The sequence below is a fragment of the Penaeus chinensis genome, chromosome 12 (assembly GCF_019202785.1).
Source record: "Penaeus chinensis breed Huanghai No. 1 chromosome 12, ASM1920278v2, whole genome shotgun sequence".
Lineage (NCBI taxonomy): Eukaryota > Metazoa > Arthropoda > Malacostraca > Decapoda > Penaeidae > Penaeus > Penaeus chinensis.
In genome coordinates, this window is record NC_061830.1 from 28,568,146 (window position 1) to 28,589,648 (window position 21,503).

Sequence of the window (21,503 nt, forward strand, 5' to 3'; positions counted from 1 at the left end):
GGGTGGAGGAGATAGTATATCTGAGGCGTATGGTTGTAGACAGCTTTTTTTTCTATATCGTCACGGAACTGCAAGAGCATCTCAGAGAACATCTTATTCTTGTAGGTTGTGTTCATGGAGAAGCATCGGTTAAGAGGCGTTACGACCGGTGTCCACGCATCGGAGCAGTCGGAGTTAGAATCACAGATGGAGTCAAAGTAATATCCTTCGCTGAAACGTATCGAATAACCTCCGATCACATCCGTAATGTTCCAGGCCGCTGCACTCCAGACATCTTCCAAGGAGCCCGGCCAGTTCCCTTCTATGCTTTCGAGAACCTGAAGAACTGCCTCTTGACGTTGGTCCAAGGGCTTTTCAAGAATGTTGTCAAGGGTGATGTTGCTGCCCAAGTAAGAAGCAAGATGCGGGAAGCTCAGGGGCGGCCACCTGCATACTGTCACCACCAGCGGGACGGCTTTGCTGGGGAAGATGGACGTCGAGACCTGATGCTGCATGAGAAACCTGTGACTTCTGAGAAAAGTGACGACCAAACCAAACAAGAAAATGCAGAACTTCAGAAATCTTCTAATATGGACTGACCGGAAATTCAATTCACGCCCCGCACACCAGATGCGATCACACAAATCTACTGCCTGAAAAACAGAATACCCCAAGTAAAGTCCAACTATTCCTCCAATGCTACAGATCAGACGGACGAGGTCATAAGAGCGATAATGCTGGTCAACGTGCATGTATTTAGCGAAACTACTTATGTTACTAGTTCTGTGCAATGCTACACATGACTTGATGCACGAATGTAAATGTTTAGAGGAAGCTACCATGAGCGTTTCCGATGGTATAACATAGTCACGGGACGGGATTACGAAACCTGGAGCCTTGCAAGGCGGCAGATCCTCAACGTCGATGAACGGGATAGCACTCATGACTTCCTTTGCCGATACTTCCAACAAGCACTGAATCTGGCAGTCCATGAGCGGCGCTTCTTGCGGGCGGCAGTCAAGGGCTCGGCTGGCAAGGCGGCGGGCGAGGGCCACGGTAAGGTCATCGTCATCGGCCGACAAAGCTCTTAAGGAAACCGACGTTAACATAGGCTGTGACATAAACATTTTAAGCTCTTGGAGACAGTGAACAGACGTTGCCAAACACGCTGTCAACATTCCTGTATATTTCAGTAGTTTTCCTGCGTGGCTGAAATCCTCCTTTTGGTTGGTAAACCCAATTTGCACGCCGAGATTCCATACATGAAATATTGATACGCCAAGGAATAGTCCCAAACTTCCACCAATGTCAGAGAAGAGTTGAGCTAATGGATATGTTTCCAGCTCCTTCTCTTGCCTCAGATATGTTGTGGATGCCTCTAAAACTACCATAAATTCCGGACCCCATGCCTCAGATATGACGTGTTTCCATCTCCTCTGAAAGCAACTATGAGGACAACTCTTTAGCTGTTTGTCGAGCTCAAACAGTTCTTGAATGAGACCCGGTGAGCTGCAGGTTTTGTTTATGGGTTCTTGAAAGGCTGAAGCTCGAACTGGGAGGCATCCGAGTTTATGAAGTGCTTGGGACCTCTGGTGCTTGTGGTGGCACGCACTGTGAGCGTAAGCGGAAGGCACGCAATTCCCCTTTACGAGTGAGCTTTCTATTTGTTGGGTTTGGCATCTTAAGTTTGGCATGCTTTCGAGTCGTTTCAAAATGTGGCTTCCTTCAAAGAGCTTGTTAGAAAATTCGAAGACGTCTTTTTGCGCTAAGGCATCATAAACGGATTTAGTGTGAAAGTAGACAAAGGCAGCTTTAAGAGCACACCTCCTGTATAACACATAATTCTCGAAGCCACAAGTTGAATTACATTTTTTCTGAACATTATCACACTGGGAAGATAAGCCATTGTAATTTACTAATTGGTCCTGTTTATTGACCCAAGAACAACGTTTAACGCTAGGTATATGGTGTAGACCAATCTTCACATTGGTTTCCCCCGGCGGAGGAATGAAGGTGAAACATGGGCCCAGAGGCGAGTACGACCTCCGCCAGTGTGGAGCCTCAGTTGCGTCTTTTTTGTAATTCACAGAAACATTTTCAAACATCACCACTTGAACTATCTGGCCGAAACTCCACTGAGCCTCTCGCCAAAACTGCGCCGTCGTCAGGCTGTCGTTCAGCCCAGCGAGTTTGTGAAGAGCTTCTCCGACCTGCTCGTAATTCCCGGAAACGTTCACTCCAAGGCGCCTGAGCACAGAGGGCTCGAAGGCAGGATGGGGACACACGGTGACGGGGGGGAGCTGGAAGTTCGGGTCCGCCTCGATGGTGACGGAGAAGACGGTGGGGCGATCAAGGAAGACCTCGACGTTGAGTTCGACCTGCCACACGAGGAGCGCTGCAGCAATCGCCGTCACCAAGATCTCCCAGACTTTCCCGCGCTGGCATGATGGCGTCGCACGAGATTTCCATGTCTGTTCCATGCTGTTTGGGACAGATTATGATCGTATTTAATCTGATGGACTTCGGATTCATAGGTATTGAAGATGTGTGATCCATAATCAGTGCAGAAGATGAGTGTGTGTGCGTGTGTGACAGAGAGGGAGAGAGAGAGGGAGAGAGAAGAGAGGAGAGGAGACGAGAGGTGACAAGAGGAGAGGAGAGGAGAGAAGAGGAGAGAAGAGGAAAGAAAGAGGAGAGAAGAGGAGAGAAGAGGAAAGAAGAGGAGAGAAGAGGAGAGAAGAGTGGAGAAGAGGAGAGAAGAGGAGAGAGAGAGAGAGAGAGAGAGAGAGAGAGAGAGAGAGAGAGAGAGAGAGAGAGAGAGAGAGAGAGAGAGAGAGAGAGAGAGAGAGAGAGAGAGAGAGAGAGAGAGAGAGAGAGAGAGAGAGAGAGAGAGAGAGAGAGAGAGAGAGAGAGAGAGAGGGAGGGAGGAGAGAGAGGGGGGGGGGGGGAGACCAATGGGAATACTATATGTACCACCCATCTAGAAAATCTCATTCCTGAGCTGATATGCATCATCATAGTGTAATATATAGAGGTCTATTCAAAGACAAGTAATTCTGAGAGAAAGGGAACACTGATAAATAGGAACACAATGACTTAACTATGCCCACATTTTGCTGTTAACCCAACCCATTTTTTATTTAAATTTGAGACATATGTAAAAAAATCAGACATAATCAGCAGATCCAATGTGATGTACACTTGCGCTAGTTTATTGATTATTCGTTTTATAGATGACCACAAAAATATATTTTTCCTTCAAAATTTTGCTATCCCTATTCTAATAATGGGTATTAAAACAGCTGCCGAATACGTAGGCCCTTAATCTGTATGACGTTCACTTACCTGAGTTTCGAGAGAGAGCGCTGGTCGACTCCTCTGTGAACCGACCTCAAGTGGAGAGTGTCTAGTAAGGTCATCTCTCTCTTGGCTGCGTACACGTGCAGTTGTTCCTCTACCCACAGCAATCATTTATTCACTACAGACGCACACACACATAGCCACTTATGCAATAGTTATTGACGACCAACTTGTTTACAGTCTTCAGAAAAAAGAAGAAAACAAAGCTCGTCTGATTTGCAAATTGATGATATACAAATCTTGTTTTGAGTGTCTAGCCCGAGAATTTCGCCGCATACAGTAGATAGATATAATGTGAATGAAGATGTTTGTAAGTAAACTTATACATGCGGGGAAGGTGGGCCTTGGTACACATGATTATTGTACCTTACTATACGAAAATGAATGAATGTTTTTGGAGTTTTGAAACGAGGACATTCGAAGCATCGATAATATAATGGGCTACTCAGTATTAAGACGAATGGTGCTATTAAAACTCCAATAATCAGTTTCCAAAACACTATCTAAATGTTCAGTCATATAACACAGAAAAACTTCTCGAAGGTGTAAGATGAGAAGAAGGCCACATGCACAGGCTTTCGTCTCCCTACAGTTGCGCATTATCAGTCGTTGTTTCCAATGCCCCTTGTTACAGTAACAGCTGCTGAAAGAATCCTCGCTCGATATATATATTGTGAAGAACGGGGGGGTCTTATTATTAACTCTTATTCTTGAAGCCAGTAACAAGACAGCGATCCATTACCATGGCATGAAAGGTGACGAACAATGTCCGCACGATCGACAAGGCCAATGCTTCTAACGCGACTGCTAATGGCGGAGCAGCAATTAGTATGTATTCCATCACAATGACAGGCACTCATCATATAATACATATACAATCAATCTATATATATATACGTGCTTGGCCAGTGTTATATAACTGACCAAATACAAATTCAAACATGTAGATAAGATTTTGGTATAGTTTCTAACATGAGGTTGATCTGGGAAAATGTGTTTATTATAATTGTGGTGAAATGCAAAGGCAGAAAACTGGATGGTATATCACATAAATAATCAGATTTGAATAATAAGGTTAAATTGACATTTTTAGAGTAACAAGTGAGACTCACATTTAATCACAATATATATTTCGAAATATGTGATCGCAGATTTATATATAGGCTTAATCCTCTTTTTTAAAATTTCAGTTTTTTTTTTCATTGATATATGGCAGGGCTACTCAACTATTATAAGCAAAGGTCCAGTTAGACAAGCTCCAATGTACGCATAGGTCCGGAATTTTTTATTACATGAAATATAAAAAAGAAAACAATCTCATAATTTTCCCTGAAAAAAGACCCTGGCTGTATATATATAGTCATAGTCGACCAAAAAAAAAAAAAAAAAACTTGCAAGATACTTTCACCAGGACCTTCATGCTATTTAACTAGAATTTTCTCTTCCTGGGGTCTGAGGTCCAACTGCAACACTCAGAAGGTCCGGATCCGGACCGCGGTCCGCCAGTTGAGTACCCCTGATATATGGTCTTGGTTGTTAGAGTTAAATGAAGAGGCAATCGATAGTATCGAGTATCATCAGGACATAAGACAAGACAGGAGACAGAGAAGACAACAAAATAAGCGAAGGGTAGAGAATGATGCTGGAAATGAGATCCAACGAGAACCAAGACGAACTTGATATACGATTTACACGTTACTTGGAATTATTTCAGTTATTTATACACACCCATATATGTATACTTATATATGTATATATGTATTTGTACATATATACATGTGTATATATATATATATGTATATGTACACAGTATATATAAACATATATATAGTATAGTATACATCCATATACATATATATATAAATATATATGTATGTATATATATACATACAGGGTATAAATACACATATACACACATATACTGTATATGTGTATATATATGTACATATGTGAATATATATGAATATACATATATATATACATATATGAATATACTCGTATATAAACATATTTGAATATATATACATATATGTACACATAAACATATATGCAGTATTGTATACATACATATATATAAACACATATACTGTATGTATATATATGTACTTATATTTATATATGATATACAGTAATTATATATATATGTATAAATACTATACAGTATATGTATATATGCAGTATATATACATATATATATATATATATATATATATATATGTACACACACACACACACACACACACACACATATATATATATATATATATATATATATATATATATGCCTATGCGTGTATATGTATACATATATAGAAATATATATATATATATATATACATATACATACACATACGTATATACATATTTATATGTATATACATATATATACACATATATACACACGTATATATATATATATATGTATATCCATATATGTGTGTATCTATCTATCTATCTATATCTATATATATATGTATATTTGTGTATGTGTGTACACTGATACACGCACATAAATATACATATATACATAAGTTTTATATATATATATATATATATATATATATATATATATATATATATATAAATATCCATAAGTGCACACCAACACAAGTGTGTGTGTATATATATGTAGGTGTGTGTATTCATAACAAATAAACACGTAATTCCAAATAAATTCATTCGAGATATTCGATAATCAGTTCACAAGGCCCGAGCCCAACTGAAGCTTCGAAGCCGTCCGCTAGGCGCCTTTGTCTCACTCCGTCCTCCTGTGAGCGCGGCGTCACCTGTACCGTGGTTGAGTGTTGTACCCTCCCTCCCATCACGGAGGAATAATAACAAACAAACACTTTACTTGCTAAGTATTCATGGATTGGCAGACAATATTTTCATTCTGAGAACCCCACACACTACTGGATAGGATAAATCTGCATTAGTTGCCAAGCTTCTATTTCCGTCGCCATGTGGGCATATGTTTTTCTGGTGAGTTGCATCCTGTTTTCCTATTAAAAAGAAAATTTAACGTGTATATAGATTCCGCATCATTATACTATTTTTGTTTTTTTTTTGTTTTCCAAAGCCATACAACCTTGCAAATATTTTCTTCTAGGTATTAACGTCATAACGTAATCTGTAGTTTTCCATCGCAAATGACCGGTCCAGGAAATAAGTCAAAAAAAAAAAAAAAAAAAAAAAAAAAAAAGGAAAACTTTCCGTATATGTCAACCAAGGTACAGTAAAATAAGTGTATGAAGTGGATACCTTGACATAAACTAAGACCTTTTCCATCAATAGCAAAAGGTGCGCAAATCTAAAATAAGGGAGATACAGAACAGAGAAGACAGAAGATCGACCCTTCATTTTCAAAGACCCCTTCCATGTTTACTTGGCGAAAACCAAAGCAAATGTGACGCGTAACTCATTACTGCGATCCATCAAGTAGTCCATGTATTGCTACGCACTTGCGAGAACGATTATTTTGTAATTACTAGCGTCTGTTTGTCTGAATTCATGTATGTAATGCATTATTCTAGTATTATTATACTTCTTTTACGTCTTTTGGTAATTATTTACGCTATTCTGTACAATAACCTTCTGCGCATGCGAGTTTTCACCGGGAGATTTGACAGGCCGTGGGACGCCATTCGCTGAGAAACGCCGGAGAAAAATGTTTCATTTTAAGTGCTGCATCGACTCCGGGTCATTTTTAAAGCCGTATTGTGGATATACTGGACAAAAAGACATTATTTTCAATCAAAGCCTGATATTTGAGCCCAACAAGTGCCCCAAATGCCGAAAAAAGTTGTTAGAAACCACCCTGATCTGATCAGGCGTGGGCAAATGATTACAGTTTTACATACATCTGACATAGTACAGTACTTTGTGCCTGCTGTAATTGTACATGGTAATATGCTATTGCCACTGTGTTTACATAACACTGTTTTTGTTTACGGCAGTTTTACATAGTAAATTTAAGATATGATACGAGTATATCTTCCAATGTATCAGATGAAATGAAATATTCACATAGTTCTTTATACCTCATGTTAGGTGGTCTGAAAGGCTGTATCACATGACATTCCGAGATATAATGCTTAAGCGTTCGCTTGTTTTCTTCGTTACACAGTCTACATTTAGATTCATCTGCATTTCTTGCACCGTGCAGTAGCCAATACATTCTGTAACCTATACGTATTCTGGCAGTAACCACGTCACATTGTCTGGTTTGACTTCGGTGCCACCCATAGGAGGGCTTGCTATCTCTATACTGATCTTAGTGCCTTATGGTACAGCTTTCAGGCCTTTGAGTGTTCGTCAGATATACTAGTTCTTCCTTATGAGAACTTGGGATGCCTCTAACAAGAGACATCCCAAGATCTATGTTCACAGTATCTTTGCTGCAGGCTTCCTTCGCCAATTTGTCTACGTGGTCGTGCTTGCTTATGCCAACATGAGATGGTATCCATACAAATTGAATGTTGAAATTGCGCTCTATTGCACAAGTGACGTTACGCTTAATGCAACTCACAATTTCCTCATCGCCACCTGCTTTGAAAGAATTTAGTGTCCGAAGAGCACTCTGAGAGTCACAGAAAACTACTCCAGTGCCCCGAGACATTAAGAATTCCGTTGCAAGGAGTATACCTGCCAGCTCCGTTTGTGTAGTGCTAGCCCAATTTTGCGTTCTCATATTAACTTTATGTTGCAGTAAACCATTTTTGTATACAGTGCAAGCACAACCAGCTTTGTATCCAGACTACGGATCCGTCAACGTAACACTCGTATACATCATCGCCCATAGACTGTGTGTTCCTTTACCGTTGTTAATGCAATTTGTTGTAACAGGCAGTTATGTACACGGGTTTTTTTTTTTTTGTGGTAGACACGTAAGGTGCACGATCAATTTTGAATTTTTCCATGGTGGAATGGATCGACCCTGTGGTATTTTACTAATTGGGACATTGAGCTTTGTAATGTTCATGGAGATTTTGTGTATTAGAGGGCGCGCGTGTGTGATTAGTCACGTCTGCTTCCGTGATTTTATGCTGCAATTGTTTTTGGAAGTCTGAAAGATACAAGGGTTCCCTCAGAGCTTTGACCCCAAATTTAGTGGAAATAAATATTATTTTATCAGAGATGGATGTTAGGTTAAGTTCCGACCTCATGTTCACTATCCTTGCTGTTCTCGGGGATAATCCTCATGGCTTCATTTTGCACTACCTCCAAGCTATTCATTTCTGATTCCTTACATTGCAACAAGTGCAGTGCATGGTAGTCTACAACTGATCTTATAAAAGCCAAGGAAAACAGTCTAACGAGCTTAACATTGATGCCATGTTCTCTTCCAACAAGAACTTTCAACGGTTTGTCTGTCTTTTTCAGGGAAAGGATCAGGTCTGCATCATTTATGTTCACCCCGAGATATTTATATTTACGACACATGTCAAGCTCTTGGTCACCTATGCAAAAAGTGGGTAGGGGTATGATACATGGATTGAGAGCCGTTGTTTTCTCAGCGGAGATGACTAATTCATATGTCATCAGTATAGCATGTAATGGCTTCACGACCCCCAGGGCGAATATCTGCCACCAGCTTGTGCATGAGGACATTGAACAACATAGGGCTGAGAACTCCTCCCTGTGGCGTCCCAAGTTCGGTAATTGTTACCGAGAGCGATGCTTCCTCTCAGAGACTTAGTTACAAAATCAGATTTTTTGTTTGTTTCCTCTACCCAACGATCTTGGGGGATGCGTGGGGAACCGGTTTTGAAGGGGGGGGGGGGGGTAATGGATGGCACTGGATGTCAAAAGGAACCTGCAGAAATCGAAGAAAGTGATTTATGAAACGTTAAAAAGTCGATTTTTCGAAAACCCGAGCCAAATTTCTGTCCCGAAAAGCACAAAAAACGAAGGAAATAAGCCAGTGTAACTCTACGGACGCCCCCGCCATCTTTGAAAGTATACGGATTGACGCGCCAACTTTCGGAAAACTCTACGGGAATCAAACCCAATGCTCGGTAAAAATATACGGGATTTCACATTATCCAGATCCCCTGTGGTAATCGTACAATGCGTCCTAACCAGTAAACCAACCTAACCTTAACCCTGTGGCTTTCATACACTATGATGTATATATTCCCTAGCCAGGGGACTTTGCCCCCTGGACCCCCGTGGTATTATATGCGCCTAGCCAGGGGTCTACGCCCCCTGGACCCCCTAGTAAAATACAAACCTAGCCTAGCCTAGCCTAACTTAGCCAAACCTAACCTAACCTAGCCTAGCCTAGCCTAGCCTTATTCTATGCGCCTAGCCAGGGGGCTACGCCCCCTGGACCCCCGTGGCTTTAAGAAAATACTATCTATATATTCACTAGCCAAGGTGCTCTGCCCTCGGAACCGCCCAGGGTAAAACCACATTCTCTTATATAGCGAAAGATCGAACTTTTCTTCGCTTCCGTCTTTGGTCCGAGTTCCTTGGTTTGTAATCACTTTTTTCGACATTTGGGGCACTTGTTGAGCTCAAATATCAAGCTGAGATAGAAACCATTATCTATTTGTTCTATATATCCACTATGCGGCTCTAAAATTGACCCGGAATCGACGCAACACACTTAAAATGTGACACTTCTCACCGGTGGTTCGGAACTAATGGCCACTGACGAAGTGTCAAATCTCCCGGTGGGAAAACTCGCATGCGCACATGGTTATTGTGCAAAATAGTGTAAATAATTACCAAAGCACGTAAAAGTATAATAAAAGTAAAACAATTCATTAAATACATGCATTAGAAAAAACACTCTAGTAATTACAAAATAATCGTTTTCACAAGCGCGTAGTAATACATGGACTACTTCATAGATCGCAATAATGAGTTATGCGTCACATTTGTTTTGGTCCTGGCAAGGTAAACATGGATGGGGACTGAGCCTCAGAGAAGTGCCATGCAGAGCCTATATTTGTCATTTCCCGGGAAATATGAGGCCGCTGCAGATTTAGTTGTATTGATTCCTACTCCATTTTGCTCTACCTCCGTGCGTCGCTCTCGGTAACATTAACCCCAAGTTCAAAAGATTGTGAAGTGGAACTTCTCACTCCCCTGAACAAGACACTTGCAGATCTGTTCGAAAGATACATTCTAATCCAGCTCAATAATTTACCCCTGATGCCAAAGCTTACTAATTGTTCTAGGATAATTTCTCTGTTTTCAATGTCAAAAGCTGACTTAAGGTCAAGAAAACGGTGTGCTTCCCTGGATTAGAGTTTGAGTAATATTCTGCAAAGCAATATTGTGTTCTACGTCCTGATAGAAATCTGTATAGTCCGTGAGATAATTTACCTAGCAACCTGTACCTGAGTCTGTTCAAAATTATCCTTTCTAGAACTTTGCATACACATGAGGTTAGTGAAATTGGGTGGTATTTATCAGTGGTTTCGGTATAGGGATGATTAGACTGCGCATCCAGAGGCCAGGCAGAATACCTTGTGACAAACTTAAACCTGCACAGGTGCAAAAGGGGATTACCAGGTGCCTGAGTTATAAGGCGGAGGACACTATAGGTAATTCCATCTTCACCTGGTGCAGAAGCTTTTCCTTTGATCAGTGCATTGTTCAGTTCCCACTCAGTAATCTCAGCAAAGTCTGAAGGGTCGGTCTCAGAACATCCAATCTCAATGGCAAATTTACGTGCAATTTTAGACTAAGGTGGTTCTGAATATTTGTGGGAAGTGAGCTCAATTTGGACGCTCTAGCCCATTGACTAAGGAGCATGTCTGCTTGTGCAAGAGGACTATGGAACTGCAGGGTGTTAGTTGGTTTGCCTGAGTCGATTAATTTTTTTTCCAGACCTCAGACATTGAGGTGTTATTGTTAATGCTTTGTAGGAACTGTTCTTTTCTGAAATTAGTTTTTAATTACCGTAGGTTTCTGTTAGCCTTAAGAAACTGAATAAGGTTGTCACAGGTTTTGTCCTGCTTGTAGATATCAAAAAGCTCCTGAACTCACCTTTGTTCCCTTAATAGTGTAGGGTCACTGACCCACTTAGGTTGTTTTAGGCGTTGTGAATTGTTGATCTTTAAGGTTTTCTTTGGACAGACCCAGGTGTTGTAGTAATCAGTGACCACTTTCGTCATGTCCACGGAGAATTTATCAACACTCGTTACTGTGTAATCATTATACCAGTCATAAATACGTGATTTAAAGTGGTGCTCAAGGTAAGGAGGAATAGAAATTTTAAGCCTATTTGTTTTTGCAGATAGACTATTATCAACAGCGTATCTCGTTACTATTGCAAAGTGGTCACTGATTAGCTCTGTTGCAAGCATGCTTCTGACATTTCCATGCACAAGATCCCTTCCTATTACATAATCTAGCCTGCCCCCGCCACATAGGTTTCCCTGTCTGTATCATATACGGTCATAGATCTATTGTTCACAAAATTTTGGAACTCTTCGCCATTTTCATTGCATTGACTGTCTCCAAATGAATAATGTCTAGCATTAAAATCCCCCATGCATATTGTGCCGTGATTCTGAAAGTTGGGCAGTGAATCGATTTGAAACTTTCTACACCTGCAGGGGTCGTCTGTCCTTGTAGATCCTCCGAGCTTTAAAAACACCCGGAAGATGCATTGCGTCTATCAATGAAGAAATCCTTGTAAGAGTCAGTGTTGGTGTGGTATCTAAAAGAAACCTACTGTTGTGTGAGTTTTGTGTTCTGTCTGTATGTGCTACATGTAGGTATTCGTGTTTGTTAATGTCAATAAGATTTATGACCTTGTACATGATTGAGAGTCTGTGTGCTTGTCTTCGTGTCACGAGCAGGTCCATGTTTATCGTTTTTTTTGGGTCTCTGCCCCCTGGACCCCTGTGGCTTTACATACCTTTAAATAGCGAAACGGTCAGAAGGGTCAGAATTGTTTGGTTTCTAATCACTTTTCTCAGCATTTAGGGCACTTAATGGGCTCAAATATCAGGGTGATCCTAATGTCTATTGGTTCTGCATATCCACTATATGGCTTTAAAAAATTTAATATCACATACTTTATCATGCATTTATACATGGCCATCTATTTATTGTTCATATATATTCACATTTTAGACGTTTTTACATAATAGAAAGTTTCCATGCTTATTTTCTCAAACCTAGTAAGATGTTAATTGCTTAACTACTCAGACAAAAGTCATTGCTTAAGGTATTTCGAATGTGCAAATAACACCTGGACATTTCTGGACTACACCGGTGACCTGCCTCTTTCTTTTCAGTAACAATGACCGATGTTTGTCATCTGTACCATGGTGGTTTGTTAGGCTTTCATTCTAAATTTAATGGAAAAACAGAAGACCTTATTAATTTGTTTACAGAGTCATGGACTTTTATTAGCTGAAAAAAAGTGAAAAGTCCAGTGCGATTTGCAGAATAGACATTCAGAACAAAAATTTTATATGCGACAAATCTAGAAAAATTCACAATAGAACTGTGAGGTGTAATACAAAACAAACTTGGTTTACTAAATCAAATATATACATTGATAGTGTAGTTATCTATAAATATGATTAACCGCCGATCCTTGGTACGAAATCTTAAGGTGCCACTACCTGATATATTTGTTCAAGAACGTAAGTTAATGTGTTCGTAAAGTAAGAGGCATGTAGAAGGGTGTGAGCGAAGTTAGAGAAAGTGTAAGTGTACAGAAGTTACCAAGGTCCAAGGGTCAACACTGCGGTTAGCGTGGTTGTGTCCGGGATGGAGTGCTTGCCGACCTGAAGCCGATAGAAGGTGCAGATTTGTGGAGTTGAACTCTTGCCCATCTAAAAGTCTAGGGAAGTAATCCTACTGTTTAAGTTTAAATTCCATCATCTAACACTACGTTTTCTTTTATGTCCCTTTAATTTTTTCCTCTTATGCTTTATATCTTCACTCTGCAAGTTCTTTGTGTAAGATGCAAAAATTTAGGCACGTCTTTTAAAATTACTTTCACTAGTAATCAACCCTTGATGCCATGGGGATGCATGTTTAAAAAAGAAAATCAAATCTTTACAAAAAATTATTTTATCAGTCAGTGCGAAGATCAAAAATCACAAAAAATGTAATAAGATGGTCAAGAAAAAGAACCATCCTCCAATATGAAAATGCACTGAGGCATACTAAAAGGGGGAAAAAACTAGCTCTAAACATTAAAATAGCACCACGAAACAAAACGGTAAAAATAAAAAGGGAAATGTAAAAATGAAGCAATCTTAAAACATGCAAGAGAAAAAATTCCATCCACAAAGAGAGCACATATTTCGAGTCTAAGGAAAGTTAAAATGCCATCTTACCGCCTATTAGCTCGTACTCTTGCGACCACAGACAAGGAACCTATTACAATCCCTGCCCTCACGGCTGAAAGATGCTCTCCTCCCTTGACCTGGCCTGGCCGTTCGGGACCTATATAGAAACACTCCCAGCGGGTATGCTTTTAAGATGAGGGGAATCGCGGGTCAGACGAGGTTAAGGCGGCATTTCTGTCAAGAGAGGGCGGTGTCTTCCCCTTTCAGATAACAATTTCTTTTAAAACAAAGCCTAGTTTGCAAAAAAAAAAAAAAAAAAAAAAAAAAAAAAAAAGGGATTGACGCTTGTTAAAATATTATAAAAAGTATAGTCTCATAAGGTAGAATGTGCTCTCCTATGCAGATATTTAAAAAGAAAACGAGAATAAAACTTAATATAATAACTGTAATACATTAAACGTCAGTCGATTTGCCATAGCATCTTGCTCCCCCCCCCCCCCCCTCCCCGCTTCCTTGAAATGGTCATCTACCGGCGCTGACGGTCTCGTATTTGTTAAGAGGGTTTAACTCATGAATTCTTCCCAGGTTTCTTTGTCCTTCAGTTGAAGATTCACTATAATAGAAATATAATTTTTGTTAATTTTTATTTGAGAATTATTTCTCCGGTAAGAGACGAACTGAACCTCTGACAAAACAATTTGTGACTGGGGAAGTTTTTGCCGTAAAGTGATTATTTCTTGGTGCCTAAGGAATAGCACTGACAAGATCGGTGGCCCTGGCACTATAGTAGAGATAGACGAGTCTAAATTCGGCAAACGAAAATACAACGTATGCAATTGATTTAGATGGGGTGTGCCGTGAAAGTTGAATTTTTCTATTGTTTTATTCCGGTGTCCTCCAGAGGTGCTGAGACCCTTCTAGCAGTTATAAAAGACCGTATTAAAGAAGGGTCCACCATCATCACTGACTGCTGGAAGGCATATAACTGCCTTAATAAAGAGGGGTTTCAGCACCTGACTGTGAACCATACCTTTAACTCTGTGGATCCCGTCATTGCGGCTCACACCAACACCATCGAGCATAAATGGCGGGAAGCGAAGGCAGATGTATCACTTTGTTGGTTATCTTACCCGTGTTATGTTTTTGATGAGCATTCCAGATTCGAATCAAAGACTATATTGCTTCTTCCTTGCCGCTGCTAATTTTGTACCACGCAATTACACTATCATATATGCATTTTTTTTTTTTTTTACACTGCATATCCTTTTCGGTGAAAGAGGTGTTTCATTCTCTATCTTGTCGTGCATATCGAGTAAGAAAATGTTTTACAAGGGGGTGTTGGGGGGTAGACCCCTTATCAAGGGCACGCCCAGTCACGGCAACTTGGACGGTGGAGTAAATTTTGTCATTAACCATACGAGCTTCTTGCGCTTTCCTAATTTTCAAATAGGGGGGGCATAATTGAACACTCGCATTTTTTTTCATCATATTCTTTGCCCTGTACCTCCTCTATTACCGATTTGCGCACATTTTGCCTTGTGATGCTAAGGGAGATGGAAGGTGTAAATTTATATCTGCATTTTACTTCAAAATATTCGGGGTCTCCGAGTTCCCATAAGTCAAGAATCACATTAATAAACGCTCCATCAAAGCACATTTTTTCAGGCATGTTTGGCAGCAGGGGTTGTGAAGGCATCATCGCCTTATTGCATCGACATAGACAAGAAGACGGGCAGGCAGTTGTGTTGTCCACCCGGGAACGACGGATATGGAGGTGATTCAGGTTGAAAATATTGATCTCATCACTGAATTAGAAAATAGAATCGAGAAAAAAAGAAAATAATAATCAATGATGTTCCAGAGTGTGTGGAATACCTTCCGAAGAATTCCCTGAGGCATATGAAGGGCGTCGAGAGTATTGAGGAGTTTAACGGAACGAAAGCCTATGTCGTCTCGCCACCTCAAGACAGGTGATTGGGTAGTCTTTAATGTGCTGGCAGTAATTGTCGAACTTGAGAAAATCGTCTCATTCCTCTGTATGACAAACTAAGTAGGGAATGGCAGTGTATTAACACTGACCCAATAAAACTGAGCAAACTAAGTATACCAGCACACTGTTTTGTATGAATAACTGTGAGTAGATATTCTCTAGGCGTTAACCTATCCCTAGCTACTTTCCTGAAAACACGTGGTTGAAAGGGTGATAGGAATAACCTTCATCTCTCGCATTTGAATCGATATCAAAAGTTTCTTGATGATACTGAATCCCTTTGTTCAGGAGCCATTGGGTTATTTTTTTCTTGCAATTGCAGTGATGAGTCGTGTTGCTGTTTGGAGGAGAAGGAACGGATGTTGCTAAAGAGTGTGGTAGCAGAAGGGGGTAAGTGTCTTCGGGTTGTCCAGGACCAAAATGTGCTCTTGAGATGATTATGCTGAAAGTATTTACGGATTTATTATTCATTCATTAATATATGTATTCGCATCAATATTTGTTAATGATGTTGAGGGCAATACCTAACAGAATTTTAAAATTTGGATATTTATGCATGATCTTAAATATCGAAATAAATCTGCATAAGCAAATACAAATAAACTATTTCTTTGTATGTAGTATATAAATATTTATTGCCAGGCAAATTACATAATCCGATTTTTGATCACTGTTTAACAATGTTACAGGCTAAATTTACAGCTGTCACTTTCTCTTTCATTTTTGGGATTTTCTATCTTAGTAATGTAATATACTATATTTAACTCGCTTTGAAAGTGACAAGTCATTGCTTGGAAAAATTGCTTGAAAATTACGAAAATCGTTGTTCGATATGAGCAATGATACTAGACAAATTGATAATATTCTTTAGAGTGTAAAATAAAGTTTAATAACTATCCATTTAAGGAGGAAGTTTTTATAGTTTGGAAACCCTTTTTTGCATTATTTTAAACGTATTCTGAACAACGCTTTCCCACAACACTTACGGAATTAGGAGAAACCTATGAAGTGGCCCAAAGCGACCCAGACATGGTGCAGCCCGTGGAGACAGTGACTTGCCGTCTCATCCCTTGCATAACACCACCTCATCGCCAAGACAAGGGTATCAGTTGTTCGCAGGTAGATATCATACCGTACTGACAGCTGGTGGCATTTGACTTTATTAATATATTAGGGCAGGTAATTTTTATGGCTCAAATATTTCATACACAATATTGTAGAAACTGCAAATTTCAATTTAGTGGATCTCTAGAGATTTCAAATGAAAAATGATAACGGCAGAATGAGGTGCCCTTTTTTTGTTTTGTTTTTATTTTTATTTTTTTATTTGTCAATAAATATATTTTCAGAAATGGAGCAGCTGGGAGGTGTACGCCAAAGACCCAACTAATGAAGATATGTTACGCGTTGTGAGTTTCAAGGTGCCAAGTGGGTGTCTTTGTGATTCCGATGCAGAAAACGTTGAAGACCGGAAGCTACAGGACCCATCTGCTTATGACATGGATCATTGGCTGCAGACGGAAGTGCGTAGATTGTTTTTGAACGCAGGTGACAATTACGACACTCATTCAAAGGGGAAAGATCCGAGAACGCTGAGGTACCCTGTGAAAAGACAGATTCACCAAGGAGGGGAGGCAATGTCAACTGTAAGGATTCTGGCGCTTATCCTATCCAAGGTGGAGCCATCAGACAGACTTCCCATTTTCCAGGAGGTGAAGGGGATTATGAGTGAGAAAGTAAGCTACATGCGAGAAGCAAGAAAGATAATTGAGGCTATCTTTGGCGGGGGCGGGACGGCCGATGAGACCACAGACGTGAGTTCCTCTGACGGTTCTACTAGAAGGCCAGACGCAAGCCCTCAGTCACAGGAGACCGATGACACCCTTAAAGTGAAAATAATACAATTCTTGTTAAGACGTGCAATGGCTGAGGTGATGTGTAACGCAACGGTTGTCGTCAAGTTGGACGAGCACAAGACACCCTCCTTTCTCCCTCAGGAATTCGTCAAAGAAATGCAACAGAATGAAAAAGTCACGGTCTCGCCCATCGCCAGCCTGCTTGTCTCCACCGCGCTCCGTTGCCGTGACACGGATGTCCTGCAGGCGATAAGGGACGGACGCCTCGCCCGGATGATCGTGGCCGCCGAGACGGTCAGCGAAGGCATTGCGAAGGTACCGTGCAGGGGCTGGGAGAGGTGTAGGAGTAGAAGTAGGTGTAGTATTAGTATGGGGAGTGTTAGAATTAGTATTTGATGATCATGAAGCACCCACCTATAACATATTGTAAAAGTAAAATATTTTTATCTGATTTTGTCATTGCTAAATTTTCCAAATAATTACGCTTTTATATCCCTTCTCAACTGCTAAAGTCCCCAGACCATCACTAATCATCACTAATCACTAATCTTGGTTACAGGTTCTGGATGATAGTGATGGCAAAATTAGTGCGGTCTTCCAATTGGCGAGTGACAACACTACAGCTGCCTCTCTAACAGTGATTGATGAGAACAAAGTTGCAGAAATTCAGGGTTTCTTTGACAGAGTTCTTGAGGCCACTGGTAATAGTGGCAGCATGACTGATACTACTGTGTGGACAGCACCAACCGAAAAGGACAAACAATCAACATCTGGAATGCCTCGGCAAGAGACTACAACTTTGCCAGCTGTGACGTCCGATCCAATAACTGTAACGCCGAGCAAGGCACCAGCGTCAGAAGAGCCTATGAGAAACCCAGTGATCCCTCCTAAAGAGCAGCTCCCTTCATCAGAATACTTGAACTTCAATGACACGGGAGCCGTCCTGAGTAGTTTCTTAAATGTGACAGGTGATCCGTGGCCGTTGACAGAGACGTCAGCGGGAGGGAAGCCTGTTAAATCAACGACCTCAGTCCCAACAACCATGAGTATATCCGAGGTCAAGACTGAAGATACTCTTACATCTACAACAGATTTTCCTTCGACAGTGACTGTCGAGATATCAGAAAACCCTGTGACATTTACTGGCTCTTCTGATACTGTGACAACAGAATCAACTTTCTCAGGCACTACTACATCGTCTACTGATGAGACGCCATACTCTTCATTGGCAGTGACAGAGGAAACTGTAACTGAATATCCAGCATCAGTGACTGAGGAAGAAGCTACTGCCTCACTTGGTGTAAGTACAGAAATGACATATACTGTGTCATCAACTGATTTTTCAAAATCTCAGACCGAGACGACAACGAACACGTTTGATTCTTCTGTTTCAGAGTCGATGACTGCATCAAATGATGAAGAAACCGAAGGTGATGATTTTCTAACTTCAGACTCTATAGCCATGGGAATAACTACAGAAGGGACAGTGACCAAAGAAACAGGAACGACAGAAGCAATAACAGAGACGACCACAACAGAAGAATCTTCAACTGAGTCAGTGACCGAAGCAATAGTTACTGGGGAATCGACTCCCAAAGAAATATTTACAGAAGAAACGGCAACAACAGCAGCAATCAGTGAGGAATCAACTCCCAGGGAGACGGCAACAGAGGGAACAGTCACAGAGGAATTAACTTCCGAAGAGATGGTAACAGAAGAAACAATCATCACTGAGGAATCGACGGACAGTGAGACGGCAACTGAGGGCGCAGTGACGCAGGAATCGACGGACAGTGAGACGGCAACTGAGGGCGCAGTGACGCAGGAATCGACGGACATTGAGACGGCAACTGAGGGCGCAGTGACGCAAGAATCGACGGACAGTGAGACGGCAACTGAGGGCGCAGTGACGCAGGAATCGACGGACAGTGAGACGGCAACTGAGGGCGCAGTGACGCAAGAATCGACGGACAGTGAGACGGCAACTGAGGGCGCAGTGACGCAAGAATCGACGGACAGTGAGACGGCAACTGAGGGCGCAGTGACGCAAGAATCGACGGACAGTGAGACGGCAACTGAGGGCACAGTGACGCAGGAATCGACGGACAGTGAGACGGCAACTGAGGGCGCAGTGACGCAGGAATCGACGGACAGTGAGACGGCAACTGAGGGCGCAGTGACGCAGGAATCGACGGACAGTGAGACGGCAACTGAAGGCGCAGTGACGCAGGAATCGACGGACAGTGAGACGGCAACTGAGGGCGCAGTGACGCAGGAATCGACGGACAGTGAGACGGCAACTGAGGGCGCAGTGACGCAGGAATCGACGGACAGTGAGACGGCAACTGAGGGCGCAGTGACGCAGGAATCGACGGACAGTGAGACGGCAACTGAGGCTGCAGTGACGCATGAATCGACGCCCAAAGAGACCATAACAGAAACCGTGACTAAGGAATCAACATCCGTGACCGAGATAATAGAATCGACTACAGAGGCAACTGCGCAAGTTGTACCACACGATATATCCCTGGACCTTTCTGCTCCACCAGTAATTCCCTCGGAAGAGGAATTACCCAAGACTGAATATGAACCCTTGAACGTTCCAGTCGAATTTATACTTCACTTTCTTAGTTAATACGCGTATTATTGTAGTGGATTGTCCTTCAGCTGGGTGCGCGATTGCGTGTGCGATTGTGTGTTTGTATGTGGGATGAGTGCTGCTCGCAGGATGCAATAGATTTTTTTTTTTGTGTAATTTTGTGAATATTTTACTATTATTTATTGAATTTTATGTATCAGTTCAACTAGTTACCATGCACGTAGGAAGATCCCTTTGTAATATTTATACATATCTCGATGCATGGAATAACATTAAAATTTTAAACAAGAAATACAAGTGAATAACATCTGTTCAGCATGGTTGTGATAATTTAGTGATAGGTGTTGTTAATACTTTGTGTGACTGTCAAGAGGAAGTGCGTGTGTGTGCACGTGAGGGGAAAGACATTTAAATTGTATAAAATAACAGCAAGTTGGTACAGAAAGTATTGATGGCATTATTTGTTGAAAATATTGTTTTTATCATGTTTTAAGAGTTCATGTTTTGTTATTAAAACTTTTATATATGAATTGTTGCGTTTCATTCAGTATATTTCAAGTTCATGAAGCAAATTTTTAAAAATAAGGTCTTTCATCTTGAAAATGTTTTAAGTTCATTTTATGGTAAAACATAGTGCCTGGTTAGTACAGTATCAGAATCAGTCTAATGTAGTCCTTATTGGGTTGATTTGATGATGAAATGTACCAGCTTTTGTCATAAGGTTAAAATCTCAGACGTTTGTGTGGGAGGATAATTACGTTTAAAAGAAACATAGAGGTGTTCAAATACTTCCAAGCATGAACGTGTTGGCTTAACAATTTGCAATAGATATTGTAATGCATTGTAATATTGTATTAATTTACATTTTGATTTCATTTAGCTGGTGCAAGTAATGGATTTATCAGTTTATAAAATAGCCCATACAGTATATACCTTTGGCGAAAAATAAACATGGATAATAAATGTTTAAGGTTCATGTATTAGGGCATCTTTATTATATCATCGGTTGAACTCCGTCCCTTTTAGCCTGAAAACAAGCCTGGAGTTCGTTACTAGAGGCCTATCTCGTTTCTAATGTGGTTATTTTTTTCACCAGAGAAACCTAGCTGTGGTTATATTTAACAACGGGAATGTGTGAAATATATTTATAGATCATTCTGTATCCACGGATCAATGAAATAAGCCATGAACACAGATTATTTTAGTTGTTGATAGTCATTGGAAATCAGGTAATTTTTCCTCTCAAAGTCGCAATTGATTTCTTCGTTTTTGTATATTGTCAATGACGTGTGTGTATTAAGGTTGAACGTGTAATATGGCTTTGATAACAATGAATATTATAACATTTAAGAGAGATTTTGGAAAGTGAATGAAGTTAAATAAACCTGCTCATATAAAGCCAGTGAAATAATGCATGCTGTCACTGATGTCGGTCGATGCGAAAATGTCAT

At 40.7% G+C, this 21,503-nt stretch overlaps 1 protein-coding gene across 1 annotated transcript; it reads left to right on the forward strand.

The window, feature by feature from the left end:
• The first annotated feature begins 6,091 nt into the window (after window positions 1–6,091).
• Window positions 6,092–20,582, forward strand: LOC125031202 (serine-rich adhesin for platelets-like). Its single transcript, XM_047621815.1, has 7 exons — window positions 6,092–6,321; window positions 15,273–15,381; window positions 15,469–15,577; window positions 15,920–15,987; window positions 16,592–16,716; window positions 16,947–17,768; window positions 18,013–20,582. Exons 1-7 carry the CDS (start codon window positions 6,301–6,303, stop codon window positions 20,086–20,088), a joined length of 3,330 nt encoding a protein of 1,109 aa, XP_047477771.1. The 5' UTR covers window positions 6,092–6,300; the 3' UTR covers window positions 20,089–20,582.
• Window positions 20,583–21,503: the final 921 nt, after the last annotated feature.